This window comes from Aplysia californica, unplaced genomic scaffold, assembly GCF_000002075.1.
Source record: "Aplysia californica isolate F4 #8 unplaced genomic scaffold, AplCal3.0 scaffold01235, whole genome shotgun sequence".
NCBI lineage: Eukaryota > Metazoa > Mollusca > Gastropoda > Aplysiida > Aplysiidae > Aplysia > Aplysia californica.
Genome location: NW_004798505.1, coordinates 130,895 through 144,807, shown reverse-complemented (window position 1 = coordinate 144,807; position 13,913 = coordinate 130,895). Strand labels below are relative to the sequence as shown.

The 13,913-nt window shown below is 37.5% G+C and overlaps 1 protein-coding gene across 1 annotated transcript in view; it reads left to right on the top strand.

Moving 5' to 3' along the window:
• Window positions 1-11,990, top strand: part of LOC101845742 (peroxisomal membrane protein 2) — a 16,017-nt gene extending 4,027 nt beyond the window's left edge. The window contains exons 2-5 of the mRNA XM_005112320.3: window positions 2,019-2,126; window positions 4,013-4,175; window positions 5,105-5,224; window positions 8,337-11,990. Of these exons, the coding sequence (XP_005112377.1) occupies window positions 2,019-2,126; window positions 4,013-4,175; window positions 5,105-5,224; window positions 8,337-8,426 (481 nt within the window). The 3' untranslated portion in view covers window positions 8,427-11,990. The remainder of the gene's footprint in view (window positions 1-2,018; window positions 2,127-4,012; window positions 4,176-5,104; window positions 5,225-8,336) is intronic.
• Window positions 11,991-13,913: the final 1,923 nt, after the last annotated feature.

Sequence of the window (13,913 nt, the reverse complement as noted above, 5' to 3'; positions counted from 1 at the left end):
CTTTTTTTTCCACACAGACACTAGTCACAAGTGGTTGCCTGTTTTTATTATTATTCCTCCTCCCCCCCTCTGCCTTAGTTGCTTTTTTCTTATTAAAGAAAAAACAACCAATGTTTCATCACCGCCCGCACTGCACAAGCCGTTGGTGCTATACGTAATGAGGCAGATGCACACACTGGGCTGAGAATCACTGGATGAATAGTGCTGTGAATAGTGAATATTGAATAAAGAATGCTGCTGAAAGACTCATCGTATTATACCTAGCCTTAGGCCTACATGTACATGTGTATAATATGAAAAAACTATTCACACACGGTATTCGAATAGCATGAATAGTTACATCACACTTTGAAGCTTCGATTATTTTTTTTTCTCTCAAAATCACACAGCACTAGTAAACAGAAACGACAAGGAGTGTATCATTCTAGCTGACAGGAGCAGGAGTTAACACCTTTGGGTGCATACCTAGGATCACAGCAATAAATATTTTAGAGAAACCTAGCTTGCAAATCGTTCTTTTTTGACAGCAACATCTCCCTGCCCCCCAAATTTCAGTGTTATCATTTAGTTTTTCTCTGCAGACATACTAGACACTTTTTCCACGTGAATCTAAAAAAGGACTCACCCAACGTATAAGAGTGGTGTTGATAAAAATAGATCAATTCTTGATGTTATAAGTATATTCTTTAAATCCCCTGATATATTTAAAACCCTTTTTAGGGTAGGATGTGGGGAAGATATGCGTGTTGGCCTATGAGTGTGTACGTGTGTGCATGCAGGCATACATGCATTGTGTTCATGTGTGAAACATCAATTCATTGAGCCAGTTTAATTTCTCCTGTGAGATGCAATGTAAAACGCTGCATCTGTCCATCTCATTCCAAAAATATTTTTCTGTTTTTTCATAAATGAGTGTTCAACCCTAAAATTTAAAGAGAAGGAACAAGATTATTTTAGTAGATACATTGAACTACCATTAGCACAATATAACTTACATTGCGTTATGTTGGTCCTGACAGAAATCAAGGAAATAATGATTGAATAAAATTCCTACCAGAAAAAATTCTATATTTCTTCTAGAGGAAGAGAGGGGGGGGGGGGGGGAGGGTGTTGGGGGTGAAAATGATGATCACTGACTTTTGTTATGGCGGATCTTCTTCTTCTTCCTCGTTCTTGAAAGTTATGGCGGATAATAAGATAGAAGATGGAAATGTTAAATGTTAGATTTCTTCAATGGCCACCTCTATTCTCACCCGGAGTGAGAATAGTGCAGGCGAGTCTTGTGGCTATTCTCACCCGGTGCGCGTTTACCAAATTTTGCGTTCACCCTAAACCACAGAATTCTACACTGTGATAACAGAAAAATTGTAGAATTCTGTGCCGTGAACAAACGTTCCATTACAATTGTAGCCTACTAAAAGCGTACAATTTTGTCTGTGGGCAGTGGAGAGAGAGAGAGAAAGAGAGAGAGGAGTAGCGCGAGAATTTCCGGGCAAAACAAAATGGTGACCCGCGTAGTTCGGCTCGATTCGAAAAGTTAAATAGCCGTAGCATCTTTGTAGACAACCAAATTTATTTACTTTTGTGTTTTAACATCATTTTTTAACTTTGTTTTGGTCAATTTGATCGTCCACACCGATAGACAGTATTCAGAAAGAGACAGAGAGAGAGAGAAGAGGGGAGGAGTTGATCTTGCGAGAACTTCCGGGCGGGTGAGAATAGCAACTTTCTTCTTCAATACCGAGCAGACTAGCACGTTGAAAATTCTGTTGCATAAGCAAGTGAGCATTAAAAATTAATCATTTGGTCTATCATCAGACAGGTAAAGGCATTAAAAATCTAACCCTCCCTCAACCCTGTTGCTCACAACAGCCATTGTATATCATCATGAAATGTTTTTAAAATGTTGTCCATGCCTTGAAAGACTTAAAATACCAAGTGAAATGATTTGACGTACACATGTAAAAGGTTATGTTAAAATGATAATTACCTCAAATGATTGTTTTATTTTGTTTCAGTGGTGTTGTGTCTGGTTTTGGGAACTTACTGTCTCAGGTCCTGGCACCAGACGTTAGCACTGGTGGACGCATGAACTGGAGGAGCGTGTTTGCATATTCATCGTTCGGGTGAGTTGCACTTGATTTATAGCATTTACAGATTTGAGTGGGAACAGTTTTATAAATTTTGAAATTGTATTGTCTCTCATAAGGTTTTTGTCATGGGTTTGTTTTGTTGAATGCAATGTCCTGGTCAAAAAGGCAGAGAAAGCAGTAACATATGGACACTTGCAGATTGTACACAAGACAACAAAAACTCTTTCAGGTAGGTTCGGCAAGCCCACTCTATCAGTGAAATACAAAGAGGGAAAGACTATCTTCCACCCAGAGAGGCGACTTATCAGATGGAGAGAACACTTTGATCAACTCTTGAACAGACCACCTCCAGAAAACCAACCAGAAATCTTTCTAGCAAGAAATGACCTCCCAATAGTTACGGAACCACCTTCAAGAGAGGAAATTGCAGCAGCTATAACATCACTGAAGTCCCACAAGGCAGCTGGTCCCTACCATATACCACCAAAAGCCCTTAAAAATCTGATAAAGATATGTTAGTGGAAATTCTCAATGCTCTATTTGAAAAGGTTTGTCAAAAGGAGGAAATACCATCAGACTGGAAGAAGACCACCTAATCAAGCTGCCAAAGAAGGGAGACCTCAGCAATTGTAACAACTACAGAGGCATTACACTCCTGTCCATGCGTGGGAAAGTCATTAACAGGATACTCCTGGAGAGAATCAAGCTGGCAACAGACGAGAAGCTCTGAGGAAACCAGGCAGGATTCCTAAAAAAACGATCATGTGTGGACCAGATTGCTACTCTTCGCATCATTGTTGAGCAATCACTTGAATGGAATTCTCCTTACGTGGTCAGCTTCATAGATTATGAAAAGGCGTTTGACAGCGTGGTCAGGGAAACTCTATGGAAACTCATGCAGCATTTTGGAATACTTTACAAAATCGTCAAGCTTTAGAAGGCCACCTATGATGGAACAAACTGCCAAGTCTTCCACAAAGGACAACTCTCAGAACCATGCCAGATACAGACTGGAGTGCGACAAGGATGCTTGCTCTCACTTTTTCTCTTCATACTGGCAATTGACTGGGTCATGAAAGAAGCCACCAGAGGCAAGCGTAATGGAATACAGTGGATCCCTTGGCAGCAGCTGGACGACTTACACTTCACCAATGACCTTGCACTGCTCTCTCACACACATGCTCAGATGCAAGAAAAGACCAAGGAACTTAACAGCCTATCAAGGAGTGTTGGCCTACGTATACATTTAGGCAAGTCAAAAGTAGTGAAGCTAGGAAAAGTTTCAAGCCCTGCTGTGACTGTGGAAGATACTCCCCTGGAAGAAGTGGACTCCTTTACCTACCTTGGAAATGTCATTGATGGTAAAGGTGGAACCGAGGCAGATGCTAAAGCATGAACCGCCAAGTCAAGGCCAGCATTCTATCAATTATCAAAAGTCTGGAAAGCAAGCAACAATCACTGCGCATTTTTCTGACTGTTGGGCAATTTTTTTTCTAATTTTCTTTTTTTTTGGCTCAACACCTTTTATATCTATGTAAAAGCACATTTCTGTGTGGATTTTAGTGTAAAACATTGATTAAAGGCACAAAAAATGTCAATTTTCAGTTTCCAAGGACTCTCAAGCTATGGAAATTACAAAACTTTGGAGGCCATTTTCTCCCTAATTTCGTCTTCTGTTCAACATAGATGGATTTTTTTTTCCATAAAAAGCAAGGCAAATGAACAAGCTTTAAGATGATACCAAAAACCCCATATGCCCAAAAATTCATGAGTGCCTGATTCCACCATGTCGCGACACATATGATGTCAATTATTGTTTCTAATGATCTAATCTGGCACTGCGAATTAATTTTTTTTTCTGCTTCAACTTATTTGTTTGTGTATTGATCAGTGCTTTTTTATGTCTTTCTTTTCTACAGCTTCTTAGTGAATGGACCTTTGATACATCATTTTTATGTGTACTTGGAGAAGATCATGCCCAAGAATCGACCCAATGCTGGGATCAAAAGAGTGCTCTTTGACAGATTTATATTCGCGCCTCCGTTCTTGCTCCTCTTCTTGTACTATGTTTCTATCGTGGAGGTAGGTGTTCACTTGTCACCGATACTGTGCATTTGATGAAGTTTTTTTTTGCTGGTTGCTTACATCATGCTAAACTGAACTTGTTCTCTCCCTCATGCATTGTATTTATTTGTGAATAGTAGTCCTTCCGCTGGTTAATGTGAATGCACTTATACATATGAAACAGCGAGAGAGCTGACTTTTCTGAGGGTGGCATTCACTGATTACGTCGTGAGCTTTCCACTAACGAAGCAACGATGTATATTTGTAACCTGGTGTGGCACTTTTTGGAGACATTAAAGCTTACCTGTATGACTGTGGTCTAGCTTTTTCACTGCATTGTGAGGCTGTCAGTGTGTCAACTCGTGTCTTACCGTGTTGGCTCCTGGGTAAAGCATCAGAACTTTTGCTTCTTGTCTGTTTGTTTTTTGTGTGTACCTGGGTTTTGTTTTCTTTCTTGGCTATCTGTTGGTTTAGGTGGATTTTTTTTACATTGTTTGACTTAGACAAGTGATCACTCTCTCTTTCTTCCCTCTTGGTATATATGACTCGCCTGCTTTTGCATGTGGTTGATGGCAAATTTGTTGTGGACTGTTCGTTCTTCTTTTTCTATTTCAGTTTCATTGTTACTTTTGTCGATACCTGTATCCTGTTGAAATGTAGCCATTATAGACTGGCATCTCTGGTGTGATAGATACACTCTTCTCTTTTGCACTCAAAAGACATGAGTTGATTTTCTCTCTGAGAAGTTATTTGTCAAATACCTCCATCTAACAGGTGGGGAATTGTATATCAATTAGTCTGGGTTGGCTCCATTTGATAGAGTCAAAGCAGCCAGCCTCGTAAATGATCTTTTAAATCATATTGATTGGGGTATAAAACACTTATATGATCATGGCCATTACAAGGAAGAGTTGGCATAAATGACAAATAAGCTGTCTTTGTCACAGGGTGCTGGCCAGGAAGGGGCTGTGAAGAAGATTAAGGAACAGTACTGGATGATCCTGAAGCTCAACTGGACAGTCTGGAGTGTTGTTCAGTATATCAACATCAACTTTGTTCCTCTCAAGGTTAGTTGGAAATGTCTGTGTTTATTTAGGGTTTTTTTCATTTTGGGGTTTAAAAAAGTGTATTTTCTTTCTGTGCCTGAATGGGGACTTCAATGAGGCTGTGAAGACTGCCTAGATCTGAGATAAATGGATTTTCAGCATTTTATTGCTTTTTGTTAAGTGTCACTACTATTAATATACAGTCAAAATTGTCTGAAACAGCCGTGCTTTGTCATAGAGAAAAGTGGTTGACTTAGACAGGTGTACATTTTAAACAGTGTAATTATAGTGTGAAAAAAAGTTAGACAATTTTTTAGCTGAATATCATTATTATAAGCCTGTCACTTGACAACACTTACAGACAAGTCGTTCTTCATTGCCATAGTGCAGTTTTAGGGGCTTGAACCTTGGACTAATACATCTTGCTAAAGGACACATTACTGTGACCGACCATAAGGAAGTCGTCTTGTGGTATCGACTTTGATTAACATGTCTTTTGTAATATCTGGTGCCGCAACCCCTCACTCCTTATGAAGATTAAACTTTATTTTTGAAATGTTTATAAATAATGAAGTGTTGGAAAGAGCTGGAATTGAAGACATCTACTCGACAATAAAAAAGAGAAGATGGAAATATCTGGGACATGTTTTGAGAATGCCAAAGACGAGATTGCCTTATCAGACATGGCCTTGGAAACCAACTGCGAAGAGAAAGTGGAGAAGACCAACTGGAAGCTACAGAGGCACAATAAGAAATGAGGCAATCACCCAGGGCCTAGATGTGCTAGAATTAGAGAAAGTGGCCTGGGACAGACATGCATAGCATCGACTGCTCTCCACCATATGTACCTTACAGTATAGCGAGAGAGTAAGTAAGTAAGTAAGAGGGAGATAACTTGTACTTCTCAAAGCCTTTACAAGACAATGAAAGCATGTGACATTATGAACTTCTGTTGTCATGATTACTTGCCTTGCAAACTTAACTCAGCCCATAGCTTTTTCCTGCTGTTTATGTCAATGACGTACTATAGGTACTATAGCCATGTGTGACAGTGTCTTTAGCTTTTGCCTGTTAGTGTAACTGACAGCACTGCAGCCACTTGTGACTGTCTTTAGTATTACTGGCAGTACTGTAGACACCATTCAGGGCTATAACTATAAGTGATTTTGTCGTAATCAGTAAAATTCCTTTCGTTGGTGTTAGTTTGATGTCATATATGTTTTAGTGACAGTTGTGTTTATTGGGGTGGTGACAGGCTGCTTGTAGTAACCCGAGAAGTAGGCGTTTTCAATACTTTACGCTAACACATTTCTCTATTACCTGCTTACAGTAATTGAAAGAACTCTTCTGAATTGTGAATTTGTTAATGATACAGTTAATTAAGTTTGACCTGTTCAACTATTTTTTTTAAAAGTCATTGATGACAGTTAATCCTTGTGTCAATTGAAAAAGATTACATAAAGTTGTAACAAAACTATGTACTCTCACTGGATCCATCTTCAGTAGCATTACCAAATAAATTACAGCACTTACTTAAACTACTTTCCCTCAAAAACACATGCAGATGATTGGAGGGCACCACTGGTAGATCCTACCTCTGTTCTTTCCCCTCTACTAATCCTCCTGTCAGTCTATCTTGCTTATTTCTTTTCGCTAAATGATGGTTATTACATTGATGTGTCTTTCTTTACTCGTACAAACATCAAAATCATGTGATAGTCATAGTGTGGTCAGAGCATCACATTTTGTTGAGGCAGACAGACAAACTGACAGAGTTGTAAACACACAGACATTGTTAAAAACGGCTTTTTTTACTCCAGTGAATTGATGGATGTGTTGCCAGTCAGTTTCCATGCTAATTTTCCTCTGTTTGAGTTGGTGAACTTATCTGCTGATGTGTCTCCAGTTCCTACATTTGGTTATGTTTGGTAATTTGACCTCATACCACAGTTGGTCTTTGCTTCATGGTCTTGTTGGCTGTATAGCTTGAGACCTGAGTCTTTGTTTGCTCTTCAGTTCTCATAGGTGGGGTCAAAGCCTGATGTCCTAAATGATATAAATTGTGTCAATGGAAGTATTAAAAAACACCTACATTTTTTGAAAAAAAAAATTCTTTGTTTTTTCTTTCTCAGTGTTGTTCCTGCCTATCTGCGTTGCTTTTCCCATGAGTAAATGACCATTATTGTGTCTACATGTTTTTACTCGAGCAAACCCTTTTCAGCTCATTTGTGTAGATTAGTAGGAAAAAAGTGCTCAAATTAATGTATGTTTTTGATAGGACAATGCAAAGTTAATTTGTCCTCTGCAGAAAAATTGGCTGATTGGCGGATTCTCTGATGTGGTTTGCTCCTTATTTGCTGCCAAACATCTATCCTCTTTGTCTCATCTCTTTCTTTTCTTTGTATATTACTCTTTAGTGACACCTCTAATCTTCAGCCCCAACATAACCTAGTAAAAGGCTTGTTGTATTGCAGTGCCGTAAAACTCTAAGTAAAACTAAACTCAGCACCAAAAAAAAAGCCAACCAGTAACTGGCTCCTGTTTAAAAGATTTCTAGTTTCAACCCTTTATGACTACAACACATGTCCATGAAAATCGGAATCATTGGCAGTTGTAAGTATTGTTTCTAGCAGGTTTTTTTCATCAGGAGCTCAGGACGTACAAGGGAATTGTATTCTCTCCCACAGACTATGGATGAAAACAACAGCATAATTCAATTATTCGTTTTGTCGGATCAAATTCTTCATTAGTAATGTATTTATCATAAATTATGCTGCTTGAATGCCTGACTTCAGAAGGGTGTATCTTGTCTGCAATAGAAGATTTAATTATCACAAAGATATGACAGATGTCTGCAATATAGTGCGTGGTACTAGTGGTAGCCATTGCATGCAGAAGACTTGAGTTCAATTCCCAAATGGGGATGTTATTTTATCAAGTATTTCCATCAGTCTGAGGGGCTGTTTTATCTCTCTTAGACTGGGTTGGAAAAAATCTGTAAGAAACAGAAATGAATGTGTTTTTATCCGTCTTTTTTCAGTTTTACCTTTGTTAAAAAAAATGTTATGTGTTTAAAAAAAGAGAAGAATAATAATGACATGTAAATGAATTTGTTTTTCCTTTTTTGTTTCAGTTCCGAACCTTGTTTGGTAACTTGTGCGCTCTGGTCTGGATGGTGTTTATTTCTGTCAAACGCAGGCAGATGGCGCTGAAGTCATCATAGTCTCATATGGTTGTTTTGGAGATGAACTGTAATGCGATGCACAAGTTCTGTTTTCTGTGCTGTTAATGTAATTGATCTCAGGACTTTTCCTGTTGACTGAGTACTGATATAAATATATATATATGTTATATGTATGTGTAGGCCTACATATGTTGCAATCATTTTTATGATTTGGTGCCTTTACTTCAGAAAATTACTTTTTTTTTCCTTTTGGTGTGTTTTTTGGAGGTGGATGCAAGGCAATACCTAAGTGGAAGGGGAACATGTGTATACATGTATGCAGTTCCTGTATTTTCTTAAGTGCTAATTCCTGTTTGCTTTTTAAAGATTGGTCAAATGTCACCAAATTCTTTATAAGTTATAAGCAATAGTTGTTTTTTTCTTTCGTGTTCATATTTTTGTTATGCATATTATGTTGGGAGGACGTGGAGATTTTTGTTTATAATATACAGCAGGGTTACTGTTGAGTGAGGCAGAGAAAAAGGCAAACAAAGAGTTCTGTTTCATTATTATTTTGTTTTGTTTTTATTTTGCATGGCATGTCCCTCCGTAATGGTAATGGACTGATCTGTAAGTCCTTGATGTATCTCACAGAGTGTAATCTACTCTACATTAAACAAAATGAAGAACCCATCTCTAAACAGTGATGGATTTTAAAATTTAAAAATTATGTTGTTTTATTGTCAAAGGGCTGTGGAAAGAGCATAATTTGTGGCCTGGCTATTATTGATAAAGTTTTACCGACTACTCTGAAAAGGCCAAGGAGCATTTGGTCATGTCTACAAGACTCTGGGCTTGGAGGAAAAATTACGAGGAGGATGAGAACAATATATATATATCTCCTGCAGTAACACTGGGACAGTTAAATGTGTTTCTTAAACTACCATGGCATACAGCAGTAGAAAGTCAGTTTCTAGTCTAACTGGTTAAAGAAAAGGTCGACTCATCCAGAGATATAAAGTGAAGGATGGAGAAAGATGAATTTCTGACTATGATTACACTATTGTTGAACTAGAAAACAAATGAATTGTGTATGCAATCTATATGTATTCATCATCATCCGGTGCCTTGCCGACTGGCGTGGGCGATCACGGACCTTATTATCCAGATATGATTGCATTGAATTGAAAAGCAACTGAATCGTATATTATGCCATCTATTTGATCTTTTCATGACAGAAAATAGTTATTGTCTTGCCTTCTTTAGATGAAGTTTTTTCTTGGTATTAAAAAACATGAAATGGTTATAAAGTGTGAGGGACCTTAAGCAATGTACTTGCTGTACATGTACAAATGAAAAATCAGTTTTTAACTTCAAATACTGTACATGTTTTTCCTTTTTCCGAGGGAAACTATGCAGCTACGTAAATATTGTTTTAATATCTTTTGAAATCATTTCAGACAAATGTTTTATTTTTTATGGACTTTTGAACTTTTCTGTGATTCATGGTAATCTATTGCGTAATTCATTTTGTTGGTTTTAACAAAATTTATGTGTAATGAAGTAATTTGTATTTTCTCAGCTTGTCTAAAGCTGAAGTACCTCACAATATCATACAGAACAGTCTACTTAAAGAGCCAGCTCTTGCCAAATTTAGTGGCAGCAGATTGACTCTTCTTTTCCTACTGGACCGTTTTCCTCATTATGAACAACCATTTTTTTCATTCTGACTAAGAAGGAAAAGTATCATTCCTCTAATTTCTTGAAGTGGAAACTCAAATGTGTTTGTATCATAAAGCAGGGAAATTAATTTCTTATCTGGAAGTTTAAAGGCAAAGAGTATTCTGAATGTAAATTAGTGGTGTGTGTGTGTGTGAGTCTGAAGGCCATGGAGTGGAGAAGATTAAGATTTGTTGAGCAGCAAAATGTGAATCATGGCTATAAAGTGTAGATTGCAAGAATGGTTCATCCCAGCTTGCGGTAGAGAATGAGCTGAAAGGGAATGTTGTAGAGAAAGAGACTGACATAAGTCTGAACCACAGCCCTGTGCTTGTCAGGGGAAATTGTCACTAGTTCTGCTGCCGTGAACGGCATCTGTATTTGACAGCTTTTTTTCTGTTCCATACTACAATGAGTTGGGAACTACTTAAATTACACACCAATCACTGCCTTTCTTAAGATAAGTTTCTCAAACTTATCTTCCATGGGGTTGAATGTAAAACACAACAAACTTTGCCTTGAAAAAAAATGGACGTTTGACAGAAGCAGCACTTTTGTGTTCAACATTTTAAGAGAAATCCTGATTGTATGAATTTTCTGGTCTCATGGCATGCACAACCTTGTGATTTCTTATAAAATATCTTTACTCGTTGTACTAGTCCTGAAAGCAGTTTATTATGAACAATAAGCTATGCCTGAACCAAGCTGAGTTTGCATCCAGTTGGAGGTTACTGCTGATGGGTCCTAATTCTTTTTAAACTCTCTGTTGTTTCTTCTATCTTGCTTTTTCCTTCACTAAATGATCGTTAAAATGTCAATTCTGTGTGCTTTTCTTTACTTGAACAAGAAACTGGAAGCTTAGTGGTTCTTTTATCTTCTGTTTATGTAAATTTTTTCTCGATATTTGTATATTTTTGGAATATTTTGTTTTCTCTTCTAAGATTTATACATGTACATTCAAATTGAAGTTGTTGTTATGAGGTTCCTTTGAAAGTATATATATATGGTAGTCTCGCTGTCAAAAGATATTATTTAACAAGACAATTGATCAGAGTAGTTTTCATTTTGGATTTATTTTACTCCTTTTTTACATTCATTTCTACTGGTAATTACTTGAAGTTGAAGTGTTGTAAATTGTTGCTTTTGCAAGTATTATTTTTGTCCAGATTCAGACAATTCATTTGAGTGGCTGAGCAAAGAAAAAAAGGAACGGGCAGACTTGAAGCATTGCTTCATTACTCTTTGTTGTTTTATGAGCTTCAATTCGATTCTTGTGGAAAATTTATGTTTCTTGTTTTCTCATACAATGGCAAGCTTTCTTTGCAATAGGTGAAACATAGTAGTGCTGAGCTACTTTGGTTGACAGGTGGCTTCTCTATTACTTCAAATATTAAGTCCTTCAGCCCTCTTTCAGAAATTTTGTATTCATCTACAGGTTGTTCTTTAGGGTAAGTTATCCTTCCGCAAAGCACAGTTTTAGCTCAGTTGATGTTGCTCTGGACCAAGGTGCAGATTGCCCTCGTTCAAAATTACAATGGGGCGTTGTTGAGCTTGGGTTGTTCGAGCCGTTTTCAAGGTTTTGCTTCTGCTTGGCTCGATCCTATTACTATTGGGGATGGACGTTAGATTCAGATGCCTGGCATCATGAATAAATCTTACTTATAGAGTTGAAAAAGGGGTTCGACATATACAATTACCAAATTATTAATGTTCTCCCATGGTTTCATATGAAGTATTTATTGGAATACATATTCAGTAGGTTGAGGTCTACTTACTGCATATTTTGCCTATTATATTTGTGTCATTGATGCATTACTTTTACTGATGTTTTTGTCAACCAGCAGAACTTAGATATATTCTTGTTCATAATTAAAGAAGTGAACAGTAAAGATATTCTTATTAAAATGGCTCATTGTATATGTTTGTTAGTCCAGGTGAGTGGCTGTTGTTCATGCTGGTGTGGTTTGCTCCTTCATTTTTATCTAACATCTATCATCCTTATGGCTATTCCTTTTCATTGTTCAGTCTATCATGCAAATAGTGAAATCATTGAGATAGGAAAATGCCCTTTTGCCACGCCAGTGTACGTGTTGGGTTCATAGTTGCCTAATTGCAAATTTGGGTTTTGTACCTTTTTATCAACCTCTGCTACGATCGGCCATTTTTCCTCAACGGAAAGGTCTTTCTACTTTTTTTGCTCCTCTATGGTCCACTGTCTTCTAGTACAACTTCACCTAGACTTTTCTTTGCAGAATGTCAACAAGTTGTTGTGCAGTGTGTTACTTTTGTTGAAGAGGAAGCACACTAACACACCTGGGAACCCGCCTCTTAAATGACCTAATAGTGTTGATTGGGGTGTTAAACCTATACCATTTCACATTTTACACATGATGGGAACAATATTGGACATGTGACTGCAGACTCCCCTCATGTAACTGAAGTGTGCCGGCTTTTGTGACGCATACAGTCAACAGGTTCTTGGCTTACAGTATCGCCCTCAAACACAGTAAATGGTGATCTTTTTTTAAAGATTGAATTATTAACTGCTGAGTCTAGTTATGTTGTAGTTTAAATTTCATTTTGAAAGGAATAATAGGGTTTTGTTGTAAATGTTTCCCTGCCTTCTTGAAGGCAGAAATAACTGGTGCTTGTTCTTGAAAACATTTTCCCATCTTCTGGATGGTTTTGTGGATTGTTCATCCCTATGTTCCCATGGACCGCAGAGCCCTAGACTGCCCACAGGGAGACCACATCATCCACAAGTTTTTCACTTATGGACAAAAACTTCTTGTTCGATTCTATCAGTTCAAGCTTTGAGTTTCCACCTCTTTCAACTCAATGTTGATTGTCTTCACATAAGCTGAAGGTCTGAAAGAAAGCAACCCATCTAAAACAGTTAAGAAAGAATACAGAGCTTCGCATTCTTTAAGCAAACTCGCATTCTTTAAAGTAGGCTCCAAAACATCCCATGAACAGATTCGAACCCGGGTAATTTTTGTTCCAGTTGAATGTCGTACTTACATAGCCGTGAGAGTGGTTCTGCCTTGGCATTCTTTGTGGGTGGTTGGAAGGTGCTCTGTTGTGGTTTGCTCCTTCTTTCCTGTCAGACATCTGTCGTCCTAATCTCTCCTCCATCTTTTTTGTGTTTGTTACGCTCTTGTAACACCTTAAATCTTCAGCACTTAAATGACCTATTTGCATTGCAAGTGCCGTAAAACACTTACTAACACTAAAACTGGCGGTCTTTTTCTTTAAAAAACTGTTTTGATCTTTTCCTCATTTATTTTCCTTTTTGTTCCTTCATATTTTTTCCAAGCAAATGTAAACAAAACAACTTTTGTTCACTGGAGGGTGAGAAAGGACAAACATTTGTGATAAAACCAAGAAAATTTTTATTTTTGGAACTAGCTGGTAAACTACATTCACAATGAAGAAAATGATTGTAAAAACGCCAGAAATGTAACATCATCAGTGTCATTCAACAAATTGCTACCACAGAACTACAAAGCTCTATCTGAAATTTTTGGCCATTTTGAGTTTCTAAGATCATGTGATCAAAAACCAAATGTTCTATCTGCTTTATCAAAATCGTAAGATTATGCGGAGTCGTTGTCAAGATATTCAAAGGATAGCATTAAAAAAAGCTTGATATGAAAATTCTCAATACTAGGTACTGAGCAGATAGAACTTTGTAATTCTGAGGTAGCAGAATGCATACGTTTTTGGAGAACATTATAACATAAGAGATTACCCGAATCAGAACCACGACAAAAGTGTTTGTGATTTTTTCAATTAAAACTTAGGAAGGGAAGAACAAAACTGTTGAAA